This window comes from Brassica oleracea, chromosome C5 (genome assembly GCF_000695525.1).
Source record: "Brassica oleracea var. oleracea cultivar TO1000 chromosome C5, BOL, whole genome shotgun sequence".
NCBI classification, from domain to species: domain Eukaryota; kingdom Viridiplantae; phylum Streptophyta; class Magnoliopsida; order Brassicales; family Brassicaceae; genus Brassica; species Brassica oleracea.
In genome coordinates, this window is record NC_027752.1 from 45,421,667 (window position 1) to 45,439,660 (window position 17,994).

The 17,994-nt window shown below is 39.1% G+C and overlaps 5 protein-coding genes across 6 annotated transcripts; all 5 read right to left on the reverse strand.

Annotated features, from left to right (window-relative positions):
• Nucleotides 1–2,005: 2,005 nt before the first annotated feature.
• Nucleotides 2,006–5,484, reverse strand: LOC106294797 (bifunctional L-3-cyanoalanine synthase/cysteine synthase D1-like). 2 transcript variants are annotated; one of them, XM_013730456.1, is made up of 11 exons: nt 5,403–5,484; nt 5,106–5,161; nt 4,860–4,969; nt 4,683–4,740; nt 4,331–4,594; nt 4,122–4,259; nt 3,043–3,094; nt 2,736–2,815; nt 2,597–2,656; nt 2,429–2,509; nt 2,006–2,320 (listed from the first exon to the last, which is right to left on the reverse strand). In XM_013730456.1, exons 2-11 carry the CDS (start codon nt 5,136–5,138, stop codon nt 2,231–2,233), a joined length of 966 nt encoding a protein of 321 aa, XP_013585910.1. In that variant the 5' UTR covers nt 5,139–5,161; nt 5,403–5,484; the 3' UTR covers nt 2,006–2,230. The 2 variants fall into 2 exon arrangements, with proteins under 2 accessions (XP_013585910.1, XP_013585909.1); XM_013730455.1 differs by having other exon boundaries at nt 5,106–5,165; nt 5,324–5,429.
• A 284-nt stretch (nt 5,485–5,768) lies between these two features.
• Nucleotides 5,769–7,700, reverse strand: LOC106294796. The gene has a single exon (XM_013730454.1). It carries the CDS (start codon nt 7,372–7,374, stop codon nt 6,085–6,087), a length of 1,290 nt encoding a protein of 429 aa, XP_013585908.1. The 5' UTR covers nt 7,375–7,700; the 3' UTR covers nt 5,769–6,084.
• A 520-nt stretch (nt 7,701–8,220) lies between these two features.
• LOC106294798 (40S ribosomal protein S24-1) lies at nt 8,221–9,689 on the reverse strand. Its single transcript, XM_013730457.1, has 5 exons — nt 9,529–9,689; nt 9,031–9,072; nt 8,766–8,936; nt 8,483–8,569; nt 8,221–8,398 (listed from the first exon to the last, which is right to left on the reverse strand). The coding sequence occupies exons 1-5, from the start codon at nt 9,598–9,600 to the stop codon at nt 8,369–8,371; spliced, it is 402 nt and encodes a 133-aa protein (XP_013585911.1). The 5' UTR covers nt 9,601–9,689; the 3' UTR covers nt 8,221–8,368.
• A 374-nt stretch (nt 9,690–10,063) lies between these two features.
• LOC106292423 lies at nt 10,064–10,609 on the reverse strand. Its single transcript, XM_013728010.1, has one exon. The coding sequence runs from the start codon at nt 10,607–10,609 to the stop codon at nt 10,064–10,066; it is 546 nt and encodes a 181-aa protein (XP_013583464.1).
• Nucleotides 10,610–13,142: 2,533 nt separating this feature from the next.
• On the reverse strand, nt 13,143–14,883 carry LOC106292424. The gene is made up of 2 exons (XM_013728012.1): nt 13,848–14,883; nt 13,143–13,438 (listed from the first exon to the last, which is right to left on the reverse strand). The coding sequence occupies exons 1-2, from the start codon at nt 14,881–14,883 to the stop codon at nt 13,143–13,145; spliced, it is 1,332 nt and encodes a 443-aa protein (XP_013583466.1).
• Between the last annotated feature and the right edge of the window lie 3,111 nt (nt 14,884–17,994).

Sequence of the window (17,994 nt, forward strand, 5' to 3'; positions counted from 1 at the left end):
CTTCGTTTCTTTAGAAAATAGCGATTTTATAGTGGCTAGTCCACTAATGTAGGGATTATTATGATGTTTTACGAAATTAATTGACAAAAAATTAAAACGATGCCCATGTACATGGAAGAGAGTTTAATATACATTTATAAAAATGTACAATGTGTTTCAAAATTTTAAAACAACACTAAAGATCATAGACTTTAGTATATAGAACATTTACCGAAAAAATCAATATTTTCGTATGGGTTAAAAATCATAGATTTTGAGAAAAATTCAAAAACATGAAAATAGTCTTTTAATGAATAGTTACATCATTCACTAACATATGATGAAGGTCAAAGAGGTTTGGAACTTTTTTTATCTTCGTTTCTTTAGAAAATAGTGATTTTATATTGGATAGTCCACCAATTTAGGGAGTATTATGAAGTTTTATTAAATTAATTGACAAAAAATTAAAAGTATGTCCATGTACCATTAAAGATAGTTTAATATACATTAATACAAATGTAGAATGTATTTATAAATTTTAAAACAACACTAAAGATCATAGACTTCAGCATACAGAAGAACATTTACCAAAAAACTCAATATTTTCGTATGGGTTTAAAACACATAGATTTTGAGAAAAAAATTCACATTTGTCTCTCACGAGAACCGTAAGAGAATCACTGTTGCTTGTCAAAACCAGTGCTCGGTGTTAACGAACACATGACACACAATGAAACCAGGAGACCAATCTCGGAACCATTAGCCGTCGCCAAAGCTACCAAGATACTTGCAAAAAGACTGCATAGAGGAGAATTGAAGCGAGGAGAGGCAACAAACAGCCACCAGGAATAGACGACCACCTTCGAATTGAACGTCGAACCCTAACGAGCCATAAACCAAGTCGAAATACCATCTCCGCCTGCATATCTCGACCTGAGACACGTCTCCGAGGAAGAGAATACCTCCGGAGCTCACTTGCCCACAACGCAAAAGAAACGGTCTCTGACGACACCACCGAGAGACACGATGTTACCTATTGGAGTGTTACCTATCAACTGTCACATAACGCATAGAACAATTCACATGGAACTAAGTACAAAACGGGAACAGAGAAACTTAGAACGTGACCGTTACAACTGATGGAATAAAGTTCATAAGATCTCGGATGTACTTGAGTCACGTCATCCTTGATAAAGCACTCCATGCTAATAAGGGTCTTTGAAGTTCCTGCAAGAGTTAAAGAACCAATCAGCGACTGTGTAAGCAACAAGACAGTGTCCCCTTTAAAACTGCTTCAGATTCGGATGTGGAGTGAAAACGAGACAATGTATCATTTTTAAAACTCAAACTGGAAAAAATGAAAACCAGAGTAGAACGCAGGTTTGAACAGCAGATAAACATGAGTGTATCAAACTAATTAAAAAGATGTAGCAAATGATGTATCTCAGCGAGTAATGCAAAGCATGCATTGGTGTTCTTATGATGAAAATCAAACGTAAAGAGGAGAAATTAATTATTCAAGTTGGAAAATTTAGGAGGGAAAAGAGAATGATATAAAATTATAAATATATCATCAAGTACACTACGCATGCATCAATAATTGCCACGTACAATATATAATTAACACAGCGCATGAAACTCGTGATGAATACTTTAATACTCCCTACCTTCCTTAGAGCTATGTATTCTACATTTTTTTCACATGAACACATTAAACTTGTATAGTTTTTGTGTTTATTTTTTTTCCATAATTTTAAACCAATAAAAATTTAACTAATGCAATTAAAGTTTTTTTAAATTTGTAATTAATTAATAAAACATGCATTGAAAATATAAAAGATATATTTTTTTGAAACAAAATTTTTTTCCGCAATATGTAATTCTATAGTAGTGTTAGTTATGTTTCTTACAACCTACTTTTTTATTGTTACTACATAATTCCCTAACATTTTCTGTCACCTCACGTTGACAAGTTTAGTTTCTTGGACACTAGTATAGAGTAATTAGATTGCTTTAAACTTTAAACTTTACCAAATCGGCGAGGATTTCGCTTTAATTTTGTTTATTTATCAACATACGTTACTTACGTTTACGTACATTACATGCATGTCTAGAATTTTCTTAATTTATTCTGGAAGCAAAATTACGTCATTTCAAGTCAAACAACACTTCTTATGCCGTTATCTTGATACTTTATTACATAACCGAACCGAATTAAGTAGTAGTAGTAGTGGTGGATGATAAGTCTCTCTCATTCAATTGCCAAATTCTCTGCTTCACATCTGATGGAGTCGAACATTGGAGTCGATAAGTAACGTTCCCCGCCACTAGGGAAAACCACCTGCATACCGGACGAGATAAGTAGATAACCGAGTTATTCATTTTAAAATCCGGTTTGATTTCGGTCTAAAGATAAAAGGTTGGTTTATTATAACTCTGTTTCACTTACAACTATGAGCTTCCCAGCGTTTTCTGGCCGTTTTGCCACTTTTATAGCAGCGGCCGCAGCGGCTCCGGATGATATTCCAACCTGACAGACAATAACACTTATCATAAACGTTGGTTTTTATGGTTTAAACCAAAAAGAGAATCAATAAACCGACAGATTTAATTATACCAATAATCCTTCTTTCAGGGCAAGAAGTTTGGCTGTTTCAATTGCTTCCACACTTGTCACCTGAAAATGGAGATAGCTAATGGAGTTCAAGAACAGACACACAAAAAAAATACTGATAAAGTTTTAGCTACAACATTACTTGAATGACTTCATCAAGAACGCTAAAATCCAAATTGTCTGGGATGAGTCCAGCTCCAATACCTTGGATCCCATGTGGACCTACAAACCGTGTAACCAATGAAATGTTATGTTCATTACAATATGTGTGTTAGACTCGAGAGAAATATTTAAAAGCTTGAGTGCCAAAAAGAGAGACTAACTCACCAGGTTGCCTTCTAATATTAATTTTGATTCTAATATTTAATAAGATTGTTTATTTTAATATTAGAGCTGAATGCTCAAGAACAAGAGTTGTAAGCTTGAGTGCTAAAAAGAGACTAACTCACCAGGTTGCCCTCCACTGAGTACAGCACTCTCTGCAGGTTCCACCCCATAAACCTGTTGATAAAATAAATGCTCAGAAGCCTTAGTATCTAACAAATGTTTAGAGCCGTAAACTGGACGAACCCATGTCCATTAGCCCATATCCATTTGTCCATTTATTGTTTGCGGACAGAGAGTGACCATGTCCATTAAGAACCATGTCCATATAGACCATACCCACTAACACCCATATTTTCATGGGCTGCCATGGGGTCCATAATGACCATATAAGAAATTTTGAATTTTAATTTATAAGCCTACAATTATATATACAAGTTCATAAAATTAAAATTCATCCATAAATTCGAAAGTACAACAATACATAAGTTCATAAGTACAACAATTCCGGTTTTGGCGGGAAAAATCTATTTTGCGGTTTTGCCGGAAAAACTTAATTTTGCAGTTTTGACGGAAAAACTCGATTTTGCAGTTTTGGCGGAAAAACTCGATTTTGCAGTTTTGGCGGAAAAACTCATTTTTGCGATTTTGGCGGAAAACTAGATTTTCTGATTTTGGCAGAGAAACTCGATTTTTCAGTTTTGCCATGGGGTCCATAATGACCATATAAGAAAATTTTAATTTATAAGCCTACAATTACATATACAAGTTCATAAAATTAAAATTCATCCATAAATTCATAAGTAAAATAATCATAAATTCATAAGTACAACAATTTCGGTTTTGGCGAGAAAATCGATTTTGCGTTTTGAAGAAAAACTCAATTTGCGGTTCTGACGGAAAAACTCGATTTTCTGGTTCTGGCGATCAAAATTTAAGCGAAAAAATCGATTTTACGATTTTAGCGGAAAAACTTAAATTTTAGAAACCCTGGGTCTTGTGACCATTGGACAGTTCACGTCCCTAAAGCCCAAAACCAACAAAGACCATTTTCTTAATGGTCTTTCACATTTTGTCCAATAAAAACCAATGGGAAAATGAGTTTGTCCATATTAAGCCTGTTTGTATATGGACATGAGCAACTATTGGACGGCCCGCCCATTTGACACCTTTACAAATGTTCTGTAATATATCAGTTTTGTACCTTAAAGTCTTTATTCTTCTCCTTGAGAAACTTCCCTGCTCCAGAGATCGTTCCACCAGTCCCAACACCAACAACCAACATATCTACTTTCTCTGCAGAGTCTCTCCATATCTCTGGACCAGTGGTGTCATAATGAGACTGCAGAGAAACCAAACTTTTTAATTAAAAAGAATATGTAGAAAACCAAAGGAGAGTCCATAAATATATACTTGTGGGTTTGAAGGGTTTCTGAATTGCTCTGGCATGAAACCATCTGGAGTTTTGCTTAATATCTCTTCAGCTTTGACAATGACTCCTATAACGCCTTTGCTTGGATCCGTGAGGTGAAGCTCTGCACCTAATGCTAGAAGAATGATTCTTCTCTCAATGCTCACTGATGCAGGCATTGTAATCACAACTTTGTAACCTCTAGCTGCTCCGACCATTGCTATACCAATCCCGGTGTTACCAGATGTTGGCTCAATCAATATGTTCTGAATGTAGTAAGTAAATCACAAAGATTTTTAAACTAAGAATTTTGATTCTAATATTAATGAGATTATTTGTTTTAATTGTTTGTACCTTGCCGGGAGAAATGAGTCCCTTGTCTTCTGCATCTTTAATCATTCCATAAGCAATTCTAACAAGCATAAGATATCATTCAATTAAACAAATTTAGAGCAAACAAGACAGAAAATAGAAAAAAAAAGAACAAATTCATGTTTTGGAGCAGACAAGTTTCCAAGATAAGTTATATACCTGTCCTTGACACTAGAGCAAGGCTGCATCATCTCAAGCTTAGCGGCGATACGTGCAACGCAGCCATCTACAATGTTGTTTAGGTACACCATTGGAGTGTTACCTATCAACTGTCATTAGCATGCAAAAGACATGTAACTAAGCACATAACTTGAACAAAGAAACTTAAGACAAAAGTTTTTGAGTCCAATGAAACAATTAATTAGAAAAAACCAAAAAAAAAAAAACTAGAAGATATGGATGTACTTGAGTCACGTCATCCTTGATTGAGTACTCCATGCTATATAAAGATCTTGTAATTCCTGCAAGATTAACTTCCCAGATTTGGTTACTGGAGATCACAAAGAGACTCTACTACACAGCAAGACAATGTAATCTCAAACTAATTTCAAGATTTAGGAGTTTAACATGACAATGAACGAGTCTAAAACAAATGAGTGAATGATGCAGAGCAAACAAGTTCTTGAGCTAAATTGTTCAAGATGTTCGTAAACTGAGGAGAGAAAACAGATGAAGAGTTCAAAAGAAACGTAATGAACTTACCAAGCTCGAGAGAATAAAGACTGGTCCACAAAAGAGATAGATATAGAGAGAGAGAGGTGTTAATGGTGGTAAATAAAGTTGAGCAACGATTGCGTATTATACCATATACACTTTTAGCACTAAATGTACATAACAAACCAATACCACGTGCTAAACATACAAAATCCACACCTAACCTTCCACCTCTTCACGTGTATAACTAATTTTCTGCATTCTAGCAATTTATTACTTTAAATCTGGATTTTTTTCCTGATAATCTGGTGTCACTTGTCGTATTGCGTTTCACCCCAAAAGAATTTGAGAAACAAGATTTTCTCTTAAGAATGTTTAAGTAATTAATTTCAAGTCATGTGTCAAATATAATAATAATAATAATACAACTTCAGTAACTGCATCATGATGAAACAAAGGTTATACGAGAAAACTATAAATCTAATACAAAGGTTATACACAAACCCCCACTATGATTCATCCCTATTGACAAATAATTTAAGGAAATACAAAAATCAAACCTAGAGAAACATCACAAATAATACCTTAAGCAAATTTTATAACTTGAAAAAAGATTCAAATCTCTCATACTAATAATACTCACCACACACACTCCAGAAGGTTAAACTCATATCAAATATCAACCTAACTGGTTATTGTCTTATTATTCCCTCTTCATGTTTCATCATCATCATACACCACTCGGCATGGTCTTTAACTCATGCAATGTAGCTCTAATCTGCTCTTGAACCAGCTCTAATCTCCTCGAATACACTTCCAGCTCCAGAATCTGCTGCTTCCTCCACCGCTCATCACTCACGGCCTTGTTCCCTCCTCCTCCTTCTACGCCGTAACCTAACGGCCGTGTAAACACGGGACTAAACGAGCCAAAGCCATGACCATTACCACCACCTCCTCCCATTGCAGCCATCATCATACTCGTCGTCCCGTTCATCATCTCCTTGATCACAGGAGAGACGCAGTTCTTCACAGTCTCCTCAATCAGAACACCAATGTTTCCTCCGACAACAGCTGTCGCCGGCTCGTTGAGGTTCACATTGCTAGCTGCGTTTGGTGTTTGCACATCAGAGGGAGTGATGACCGGTTTGTTGTCTTCCTCAATCTTCCCTATTCTCGATCTTGATCGTTTCCTCGATCCTCCGCTACTACTACTCATCATCATCAGCCTCTTCTCAACTCCGTTCTCAGAATCAATCTCAACATTACTAGGAGTAGGATTCGAACCAGGGCTGTTAAAGTAGTTACCGTTGGTATTAGTCTCCTCGAAGTCCATCGCATTGTTATCCTCAAACCCAATGATCTTCCCAGTCTGATTCCAAATCTTCCTCGAGATCTCGAACGTGGACTGATCGTGAGGGCTCTTGAAGAACACTTCTTTTCCAGAGCTGATCTTGCTCATCACGTTCCTGTACTTCTTCTTGAGCCTCCTCAGCTTCTCCACGAGCTGGTTCTTGTTGAACTCGAGCTGGAGCTTGGACTTGATCATCTCGTAAAACGGCGCCGTGTCGGGCGGGTGCGAGCTGTTCCCTCCTCTGTGCGTCGCCACGTAGTCGAGGAACCCGCGGAGGAGCTCGATCTCGTCCTCGTCCGTCCAGAGGCGCTGGAAGAGGCGCCGGGAGTCGTCGATCGGCGGCTGCGGCTGCGGCGGCGGGGGTGGTCTCTGGTGGTGGACGATCTCCGTCACGCGGTGCCATTTCGGGTCGGAGGAGTCGACGGGGATCACGGAGACGGGGACGGCGGATCCGGCTGGGAGCGCGACGGTCACGGCGTCTGTGGAGGAGGCGGAGACGGTTACGGCGGTCGTTAGATCTTCCTCCTCGGGATCGTCTTCTTCGGGCTCTTCGTTTGTTTCGGGGATCGCCACGTCATCGTTCTCGTCGGTGTCTGACTCTCCCGCGGCTCCTTCTTCTAGATCCGGTGATTCGAGGGAGAAAACGACGTCGCGTTGATCAGATGTCATGACGAAACGCAAAATCACACGGGAGAATAAAATAGATCTGGCTACCTTGAGCTCGCGATCGGGTTAAGAGCCAAAGGAACCAGATGCGGTTGAGAGAGAGAAGTGGTGGGTTCACGAGGATTGGTTGGTTACGACGCGCTTGTTGATTGGGGTTGGGTGGGTAGGGGCATGGGATTCTTCGGTCCAACCAGGGGTAGTTTCGGTGTTTCGTAGGTTGGAAACGTTTTCACGAATAGGGCAAGTGGTCACCCACTCCTACACGCACTTGCGTATTATTGCGGTCTGTTGTGTCCTGACGTCTCTCGGTCCCAACGAAAAGTCCGAAGAAATTAAAAAGAGCGTTAGGTAAACGTGACTCTGTGGTAGATCCCATGTACTTTTATTTAGACAAAAACACACACACAAGCCCGATATAAACCGTAACTAATTATCTTTTCGTTTTACAAATTAAAAAGCATTTGTAATTGGGTGCATGAGAATCTTCGTTAGGTAAAACGTGACTAATGTGGTAATTAACGTTCTTTCTCTTTTTTCATAGTCTCGGAAACTTAAAAGCAAATGCCTATAGTCTTCATTCAATAGAAATGTGTGAAAATCACTTTTAACAACTATCAAATCGCCAAAAGTATGAGAGTAGGCAGTAGGCACATGAAATTGTTGATTGAATTTACAGTGGAATCGAATGTTTGAAGCTGGACCTCGCATTATGCTTAGCTAAAAAAAAGGGTGGAATCGGGTTTAGGTAAATAAATCTGATAATTATAGGTTACCTGGTTCGATTTGGATTAACGAATTTTGGTTTAAGGCGGTTTAATTTTTTTTTCAACACTAGTAGAAACTGGAAACGATGAAAAGAGCTAAGTATTGAACAAAACCTTCGACTATGTTTAAATGTCTAGTTGCAGAGAATATCTAACATGAAACAAAGAACATAAAGATAGCATAAAAGTTGATTACGAAGAACAGAAAATGGTTGATGCTGTCTTGTGATCTCTCACTTCTTCTTGGGATCACCAGCCTTGGTCTGCGATGTAAAAGCAAAGAGAAATGAGTAAAAAGAATCATATATTTTGTAAAAGAGAGTGGTCATTAGCAACAGTAGTCTCACCTTCTTAACACCACGGATCTTCTTGGCGCGGTTCTTCCTTTCCTTAATTTGTTTCCTTGATTTCTCGATCTTGGTGTCAAGACCATTCTACAAATCACATATTGAAACATATCATCTCACAAGTTTTCAGAAGAAGGGAGAGACTAAACTCTAATGATCAAAAGTGCTGAGTATTAGTATCTAGCTAGTCACTACTGCTAGACTAAATAGCCGGAGATAAGACGTTTCAAGACATCTTATATATAATGGAAATGAATGATGAGAGGAAAGAGCAATTACTTACCCTGATAAGTCTGTACTTGGGTTCGAATTTCTTTGCGCTCTCGACATTGTCGTAGATCAAACCAAAGCCTGAAGATTTACCACCTCCAAAGTGGGTTCTGAATTTGAAAACAAAGATGGCGTTTGGGTCCTTGACCTCGTACATCCTAGCTAGCTTCTCCTTCAGCTCAGCCTTTAAAATTAAAAAAAAAAAAAAACCAAAAACGAATTTCACCAATTTCAAAACCACTTTAACAGACTATTCTTTGAAACGGTAAAGATCATACCTTTGAAACATTGGCTCTTCCAGGGTGAAGAACATCAATAACCTACAATTCACAAACCCAACCATTTTCTTACTAACCGATCCCAAAAACAAATACGGTAAACCAACAACGTTATATGAGTTTCAAGACTAATCTATTGCATTAAGTTGCTCAGATTCAGAAACTATCAGCTCACACTCTTCTTCTTCTTCTTTTTTTTTTTTTAATTTTATTGTCACTATAAAAGAAAGGAAACCAGTACAAGCATAAACCTAAACCGGGGTTTAACCGGATCTACCCTAACCGACTAATACAGACCCGACACGGAACCGATGAAGAAGCTCACACTCTTCTTGATTCTCCCCCGTTATCAATAATCATAATATTCTAGTAATCAATAACCAAAGCCAATAAACATTTGTTATAACTTTAATCCGATAAAAACCAAAAAATGCACAAGGCACTGATTAGCATATGATTAAAGAGATGGAAAATGAGCTAAACGATGGAAAAACTCACGAACTGCTTCCTTGAGAGAAGTCTGTTGGTCATGAATTTACGGGTTCGGATGGTCACTGCCTTCTCCGCCATTGTAAGATCTCTCTGCGAAGCTTTGAGTTCGTTCGTTCGTTCGTCGGCTCGGGTGAAAAGAAAGAGACGCGGAAAGTAAGATGTAGCGTTTTTTTATAGTAAAGGTCTTTGATTAGGGTTTTCTCTTTCAGACATTTAATGAGCTTTAACTTTATTGGGCTTACTAAAGCCTGGTCTATAAACCCAAAGTTTGAATTTAATTGAGGTTTGATTTATAAAACAAAACTTGGAAGTAAAAGAAGAGTCCAGTGGGGCTTGGGTTCTTAACTGTGTATTAGCCTAAATTATTTTAATTTTGATTTTGGTCAGCCTGGTCTATTTTTTTTGTTGAAATTATTATATTGATTAACGACAAAAGAAAAATTTACAAGGCAACTTAAGTTTTTGCTTTCAAAAAGAAACAGAAATCAGAATATGAAACACGAAACAGAATCTGAAAAAAGAAAACTGTTAATAATTGCATTTAAGATGTCCTTGTGAACCATCTCTGCATTGTTTCGGCATAGAAGGTAGGATTTCTTTGCCTTAGGGAAGATAACCTGTTTCTAATTGTTTTGTCGATGTAGTGAACCATCTGAGCAGAGCTGGTAGGAGTGTTGTTGTGTCTCCTGATGTTCCTCTCACGCCATATGCTATGAATGCTTGCTTGTAGTGCAAGCTTCAACAAGCATGTGTCCGTCTCTTTCCTTTGGTTAGAGGTGATGGAGGTGATAGTTATGGTCCAGTCAGGGTTGGCATTAGGTCCCAGTATGAACCCCACAAGGTCGATCCAAACCGTAAAGGAATAAGGGCATGCGAAGAAAAGGTGGTCGCGAGTTTCGTCCGGTTCTCCACATAGGAGGCACGGTTGAACAACCCCCCAAGCTCTGGTTCTCGCTCCTGTCGCCAACCTGTCCTGAAAAGCCAACCAAGTGATGAAAGCAAATCGTGGGATGCTTTGTCGGAACCAAACAACTTTACACCATCGTAATTTGGGGTTTGAACCCCGTATCTGCTCCCATGTTGCCATGCTCGAAAATTTCTCTTTCTATTCTCCATCTCCATGACGCCAAAGAGTCTGATCCTCATCCGCGTCCTCCGCTGGAGCTGGAACAGAGTTGATGCAGGCTATCATCGCCCGTAGGTGATAGCCTCGACACCGACGTATGTTCCATTTGTCCCCCAGAGGCCGCGTCTGAGATGGTTGCATAGCGGGAGATGCCTAGCCTTTGCGTTCCTAAAGCACCTGCAATATCAATAAGTCTACCCACCGGTAACCAGTTGTCAAACCAGAATAGGGTCCGCTTACCATTCCCTATCTCCGATTTCATGAAAGATGTTGCTTGGTCCCTAAGCTTCAGAAGTTTTCGCCAAATCCAAGATCCCGCGTGGTTCCCATTGATATCCCAGAAGCTATGGGTTTTCAACAAGTAAGCCTTCGTCCAAGCTACCCACAAAGAACCAGAGTTATTGAGCAACCTCCAAATCAAACTTAGCGCGAATACCCTTGACATATCCGTTAGTCGTCTAATACCCAAACCGCCCTCATCTTTTGGTCGGCAAATATCCTCCCACGCAACCTTTGCCTTTGTGTGTGTATTAGGTGATCCAGACCATAGAAAAGCAGCACACATCCCCTCGATGGTATTGAGACAGGTCTTGGGGAGTCGAAAAACTGAGCACCAGAAATTTGTAATGCTCCCAATTACTGTTTTTACCAGCTGTAAATGACCCGCATATGAGAGGCATCTACTCGACCAAGAAACCATTCGAGGACGAATCTGATCAATGAGTGGCTCGTAGTCTGCTTTGGTCATTGTCTTCGTGGTGAGTGGCAGTCCTAGATATCGCACTGGTAGGGAATCAGTAGGAATACCGAGTCGCTGAGCCTCGTCCTTGAACTCCTGAGTAATCCGACCAGCCATGAAGATAGAGGATTTTGCTGGATTTATCACCAGACCGGAGAGACCTGCGAACTCAGTAAGAACTTCGAAAATCCCCTTTAGGGAGTCAACTGCACCATCTGTGAAAATCATAAGATCATCCGCAAAACTCAGGTGAGTACGGTTTACCTTGCTGCAGTAAGGATGGAACCCAAATTGCTGAGAGAGAGCCCCCTTGTTTAACATTCGAGACAATACATTTACGGCAATGACGAACAGATACGGAGATAGAGCGCATCCTTGTCGCAAGCCACGCTCACTTCCAAAGAACCCCTCCAGTTCACCATTTACAGAAACAGAGAATGTGGCAGTGGATAGACAGGTGTGGATCCAATGAATAAACATTTCCGGAATACCCAATGCTCGAAGTGTACTCGTGATGAAATTCCAGTTTACAGAGTCGAAAGCCTTTGAAATATCCATCTTTAGGACACTTCGAGGCTGTATTGATTCTTTGTGATAGTTCTTGACGAGTTCCGTAGCAAGCAAGACATTTTCGAGCAGCAGACGACCTTTGACAAAAGCGCACTGGTTCGGTTCGATCAGCTCCGGTAGTAACATCTTTAACCTGTTTGCAAGAATTTTGGAGATCACTTTATATAAAATGTTGCAGCAACTTATTGGTCTGTAGTCTTTTATCTCCCTTGCATTCCCATGTTTAGGTATAAGCGTTAATATGGTTGCATTGACCCCTCGAGGAAGAAATCCAAACATGAAGAAGGACTGTACGGCAGTGATGAAGTCTTTCTTTATGATATCCCATGAAGCTCTGTAAAAATCAGCTGGAAAACCGTCTGGCCCCGGAGCCTTGCTAGAAGGCATGGAGAACAATACATTGCAAATCTCAGCCTCAGATATAGGATGAGTAAGTAGCTGTGTTGTGTGATCCGGGCATCTGAATTCCAAAAGGTCAGTTAGGTGCGTTGAGTCTATCAAGGCCGCGGTTTGTGGATTTAGGTTGAGGAAATTTTCGAAGTGTGATGCCGCAATACCCTTGATCTGTTGAAGGTCCGTGATTACCTCGCCAGAAGGTAAGGTGAGCTGTCGTATCATGTTGTAGGATGTTCTACCCTGTACCATTTTGAAGAAGAATAAGGAGTTCTGGTCACCCTGTTGTAGCCACGTGATTCTTGATTTCTGACGCAGAAAACGTTCCTCTATCGATGCCCAATGGTTCATGTCGTTCATGGCATCTGCAGCTTCTGCAAATGTTGTTTCCGTAGGGTCCTGCAATGCTAACCTCTGCTTGTCGCAGAGTTTCTCAAAAGCATCTTGAGTTCTTTTTGGGATATTACCGAATCTGTTTTGATTGAGTCGCCGCAGTAGGGGTTTGAGAAATTTGAGCTTTTTATGGAATCTGAATAGCGCCGACGTGGAATGGAAGATATCATCGGTGGAGTTCCAAGACGCAGCTACTGTATCCAAAAAATCCGGATGGTCGGCCAGAAAGTTAAAAAACTTGAAACGTCGCTTCTTCCCCATAGCGTTAGTTTCGAGCCTAACCCAGTAACATGTATGATCTGAGACGCCCGAAGGCTCCACACTTCCATAAGATTGAGGAAATTGGTGCAACCAGTGGTCATTGACAAGAACTCGATCCAGTTTCTTTGCGATCGGATTCTATTTTTGCTTATTGGTCCATGTGAATGTAGGACCAATAGAAGTGAGATCGGTGAGGTTGCAGTGTGCAACCGCGGACTGGAAAGCTTGCATCCCCCTCAGACTTGCGTTTGATAGAGTTCCCCTTGAGTGCTCTGAGGAAGCTAGCGTTTCGTTGAAGTCACCCATCACAATCCATGGGACTCCAGTTAGTACATATTGTGCCTTGATGTAAGCCAATTCACTCCAGAGGTGCTGTCTGTCCACAGCAAAGTTGGAGGCATAAACACATGAGCGCAAAAATTGCTCCCCACTTTCTGAAGTAACCCACACAGTGATGCACTAGTCACTCTTAAACAGAAGGTTAACGGAGACGTTCCCAGCCCAACAAACCCATATTTTACCAAGGTAGTGATGTTCATAGTTAGTAATGAAATTCCAGTGGGGAAGAGCAGAGTTTAGGATAGATACACTGTTTTCTTCTCGAACCCGAGTTTCGACAAGGCATCCAAAAGAAGGTTTCGTAGATTTAAACCAAGAACATAGAGCCGTTTGTTTGCGCATTTTGTTGAAGCCCCTTGTGTTCCACGCAAATAACGATATCATATCATTACTGTCTCCGTGAGGAGACATAATTGTTTTGCTTGTTCTTGGAACCTTTGGGTTGATCTTTCTTGTTCCCTGCATTTGTATTTTGGTTTTTTTTCTGGTTCTTCTTGTTCTTACCAGACTTTTGCTTCTCCAATTGCTTCATCTTCTCAAAGGTTTCCTTTAATTCTATTGAGCTTTCCCCATCAGAGCTCGTACTTTCGTCTTCTTCTTCCATTTCACCCTCCTCAAGTTCCTTGCGGAGCAAATGGAATCGGGACGGTGAGGTTTTGCTTTGAACTTCGGGCTCCATACTTGTTCCCGACTTTGCAAGATTCCAACTCCCAGAAGGCGAACTCTGTGGGACCACAAGCCATGGTTCTTCATTCTCAGAAACCTCATTATTTCCCACTTCCTTGTCCGATACGCAAACGTCACCGTCTTCTTCGGTATGTTTTGTAGGGGTTGTAGTTTCCATCTGTTCCACGTTCTCCACCTCTTGTAGAAGTTTGTCAATGTCAATACTCTTTGAGACCTCGGTTTCCTTTACGGAATTGGCCTGAGGAGCCTCCGTACCAGAACCCGCGGGTTCCTTTTCTTTTTCCTTTGCACCTTCTGTTTTATCTTTCATCTGCTTATTTTTGGAGCATGTTTTGTCAGTGTGACTCCATATCTGGCATCCAAGGCATCGTGGGGGTAACCACGGGTAACTGACAGTGATAGTCTCTCCAGATTCCCTGACATTTATACTCGATGGTAGTGGTTCCTCTAGGTTCATAACCACGAGTAAGCGCGCAACGTCTAGACGGACGCATCGTTTCGTATTCGGATGTAACTTGACGGTACGGCCAATTGTGTCCCCAAAGAAGGTAAGACCAGTGTCGGAGAACAGGTGGTCCGGGACCCCTTGGAGATCCACCAAAAGCGGAATAGCCGTAAGATCAGGTGGCGCGGAGGCAGTTTTAGGACACCATTCTCGTACCACAATAGGTATATCCGCGATATGCCAGAAAGTTCTCTTCAGGACTCTCTCCTTTAGGTGCTGATTATCAATGCGGAAGAGAACCGTGCGTGGACTGATGAAGTGAGCATCTATCTTTGCTGATCTATCCGGGAAGGACCAGATGCGGTTAACTATGGCGTGGACTTTTCCGATATGTGGAGCATCCCCCATGAAGTGTCCAACAACAAAAGCAGACCACAAAGATTTGGATTAAGTGAGAAGTTCTTCTGGCAGGTCAACAGATGCTACACCTCCTTGCATATCCACCACCGGTGAGAAACGCATAACGTTTATTAGTTTTCCTTCTAGATCACGTGAACTTTGAGTAGCAGCTTGGGAATAGGTTTTCGCCGGGGACTGTAGAGCTGGGTCACCAGGTGGAGGAGCGGACCCCATAACTCCGAGCTCAGGAGTGGAGGGCGCCCGAAGCGCACCGTCGGTCTGCGTCGCTGTTTGGATCGTCGTCTTCTTCAGCTGGATAGGGAAGTCAACAGGTAGACCTCATCACGAACAAAACTCGATCTTGTCTTCGTTGTCGCGTCGTCTCGATCTCGTTGGATGGTCCCGTCGGAAGATCTAGTCGCGTCGTCTCGATATCTAGTCGCGTCATCGGAATGTCTAGTCGCGTCGTCTCGATGTTGTCGCCTTCACTGTAGATCTAGTTGTCGTCGTCCTTTCCAGAAACTCCTGGTCTATTTTATATATAGTTATTGAAATCCGTTAAATAAAATTAAAATATTATATATGCAGATTCTGAACATGAAATAAATTAGTTAAGTTGAAAGAAATTAGTTAACAATCTGATTTTTTGCTTAGTTTGGATTCAGTTAACTAATTTGACAATTTTAAAACTAAATTAATCATTTATTCATTGACTTACTTTAAAAACATCCGGTAAAGAAGAGTAATTAACTATTTGTTAAGATAAGAACTACTCCGTCTATTTCAAAATAATATATGTTTTAAAATTTTCACATTTATTAATAAAATATATTAAAACTTAGTTATTAATGTATAGTTTTTTGTAATTTTATATTTTCTATATTTCTAAATCAATAAAATTTCAAAAAATGCAATTAATGTTTTTGAAATTCACAATTGTTTATTTTTAGTTGACAAAAAATGATTTAGAAATATAAAAAAAAAATTTGAAATAATTTTTTTTTAAAAAATATATATCTTTTAGAAATGGAAGGAGTAATAAATAATTTTGTTGGACTTATTAGCCACACACACGAATGATCAGATGAGTTGGCACTGAAGTGGGTTGGGTACGAAAAGGGTACGTTTGATCTGTACATATTCAATACCACATGCCATCAATAAACACAATAATTTAAGATTTTGTAAGGCTCCTTTTAAGATCAATTATTACTATCTTCAATTGATAGGGTCAACCTTATTCAATTCTTCATTTCATGTCCCTATCATTTTCATCATCTTTTGTTTCCTCCACTGAATTTTATGAACCCTTTAACGTAAATTTCAGATTTTGAATATGGACAAGGCATCTTTTTCATGTTTGAGATATGTTTTGACGTTCAACGGTTTAGTCGTTTTTTGTTGTTGTTGATCTAAGCAACTAACCAAAAACTTACAATATCATATCTTAAATCATAATACTATATATGGAAATATTTCTCAAATATTATGAATGCATATTCACACATAATTTTACCTAAATATTATTGGATTCGTCATTCTTCGATTAATAAGAAAAAAAAGGATAATTGTGTATCTTGTGATTGCACGGGAAAGTCATAATTAGGAACCACCAACTTACGTAAATTAATTGAACAATAATCATAACGATCACAATGATCACCTAACATATCATAGAAGAGTTTATCGTCTATTTATAATTTAGATCTGCAAGATATGGCGTGATGAGCTTCATATCTTTTAGTAGAAGACCACTTATAGTATGTAGCTTACCACATGAGTCTCATTATGCGATTGTAAAATAGGTGATGCGTGTAATATTATTATTTTTCCATTTTTCTGTTATTTGTATATAGTCAGAATATCTAAAAAAATGGATTGATTATATAATATTTTTGTCGTAGAGCTTGCGAGTTACTATGAAAGTTCAAACCAAACGTAGAACTTAATTTGGAGAATCGTATTCTAGTGTAGATATGGACAAGAAAAGTCTTATTGAATAGTTCCAACCATTTATATTACACTACAATTACATAGTAACGACAAACAAACCATGTTAAATAATTTTTTTTAATTAAATTGAAGTGAAAAATACCAACGCATGTGGATGAACCCACATTTCTAGTAGATTGGTCGGCACTGGAACATGTCCATGTGCTGCTGTGGGTTTGCACCTGTGGTTTACTATTTTGCCCACCGATTTCACTTTACATTATCCGAACGTCTAATGAAATATAAACACAGATTAGTTTGTGAGATGGTTTTCATAAAGAAAATTAGTTACTAAATTTAGTATGTTTATTACATTGCTCAATAATTCGCTTCCATTATTGTTTTGTCATTAATCCGAATCCAACCTGTTTTCTTCCTCCCCACATGCATTTAATGGTACAGTACACTGAAAACAAAATGTTCAGAGATTAAATTATTACAATACTATTATTGAGTTTCCAAGAACATATTTATGTTAGTGCTAGCATATTTTGCAAACGGTTATAAATTAAGCATTGAAATGATCATGTACTCCTTTACCAACTCAAGCACTATAATCATCTACTCATCAAGCATTATGATCACCTACTCATTTACCAAATTAAGCACCATCTTTGTTATTTTATGTATTGTTGTTCACTATAAATACCATCACTCATCTCACTCTTTTGTACACCATAAACAAGAAGAAGAGTTTATAATCAAAGAACCATTACATCTTCTTCTTCTTCCTTATAATAAACTCTCTCCCTTATACTAGTGTTATTTGCTTCCTACGGGTATCAAATTCTACTCTTATTTAAATTTCTCGATACTATAAATTATAAGTTATTTCATAACACGTTATCAGCACGATCACTCTGCGATTCGGTAAAATTTATTTGTATCATTTATACCCTGTTATAATGGTCGGTATACCGCCTCTACTATTATTTATATCATGTTATAATGGCCGGAATACCGCCTATATTATTTACTAGTAATTTAATTTATTTATTGGTCGGCCGAGCCGCCTTATATCCTGTTTATTATTTATTGGTCGGCTGAACCGCCTTATATTCTGTTTATTATTAATTGGTCGGCCAAGCCGCCGTATAATTTATTTATTATTCTGCATTGATCGGCTGA

What these genes read in the sequence shown, in the direction of transcription:
- LOC106294797 (XM_013730456.1), bottom strand. Translation starts at nt 5,138, where the DNA reads ATGGAGTACTCAATCAAGGATGACGTGACTCAA. An exon ending in TGCTCTAGTGTCAAGGACAG is followed by an intron (nt 4,741 to 4,859) that starts GTATATAACTTA and finishes TATGCTTGTTAG; the next exon opens with AATTGCTTATGGAATGATTA. An exon ending in ACTCAGTGGAGGGCAACCTG is followed by an intron (nt 2,816 to 3,042) that starts GTGAGTTAGTCT and finishes CACGGTTTGTAG; the next exon opens with GTCCACATGGGATCCAAGGT.
- LOC106292424 (XM_013728012.1), bottom strand. Translation starts at nt 14,883, where the DNA reads ATGGGGGATGCTCCACATATCGGAAAAGTCCACGCCATAGTTAACCGC. An exon ending in ATTGGAGAAGCAAAAGTCTG is followed by an intron (nt 13,439 to 13,847) that starts GTAAGAACAAGA and finishes GGGTTACTTCAG; the next exon opens with AAAGTGGGGAGCAATTTTTG.
- LOC106294798 (XM_013730457.1), bottom strand. Translation starts at nt 9,600, where the DNA reads ATGGCGGAGAAGGCAGTGACCATCCGAACCCGTAAATTCATGACCAAC. An exon ending in CCAAGTACAGACTTATCAGG is followed by an intron (nt 8,570 to 8,765) that starts GTAAGTAATTGC and finishes TGTGATTTGTAG; the next exon opens with AATGGTCTTGACACCAAGAT. An exon ending in AGATCCGTGGTGTTAAGAAG is followed by an intron (nt 8,399 to 8,482) that starts GTGAGACTACTG and finishes TTTACATCGCAG; the next exon opens with ACCAAGGCTGGTGATCCCAA.
- LOC106292423 (XM_013728010.1), bottom strand. Translation starts at nt 10,609, where the DNA reads ATGGCAACATGGGAGCAGATACGGGGTTCAAACCCCAAATTACGATGG.
- LOC106294796 (XM_013730454.1), bottom strand. Translation starts at nt 7,374, where the DNA reads ATGACATCTGATCAACGCGACGTCGTTTTCTCCCTCGAATCACCGGAT.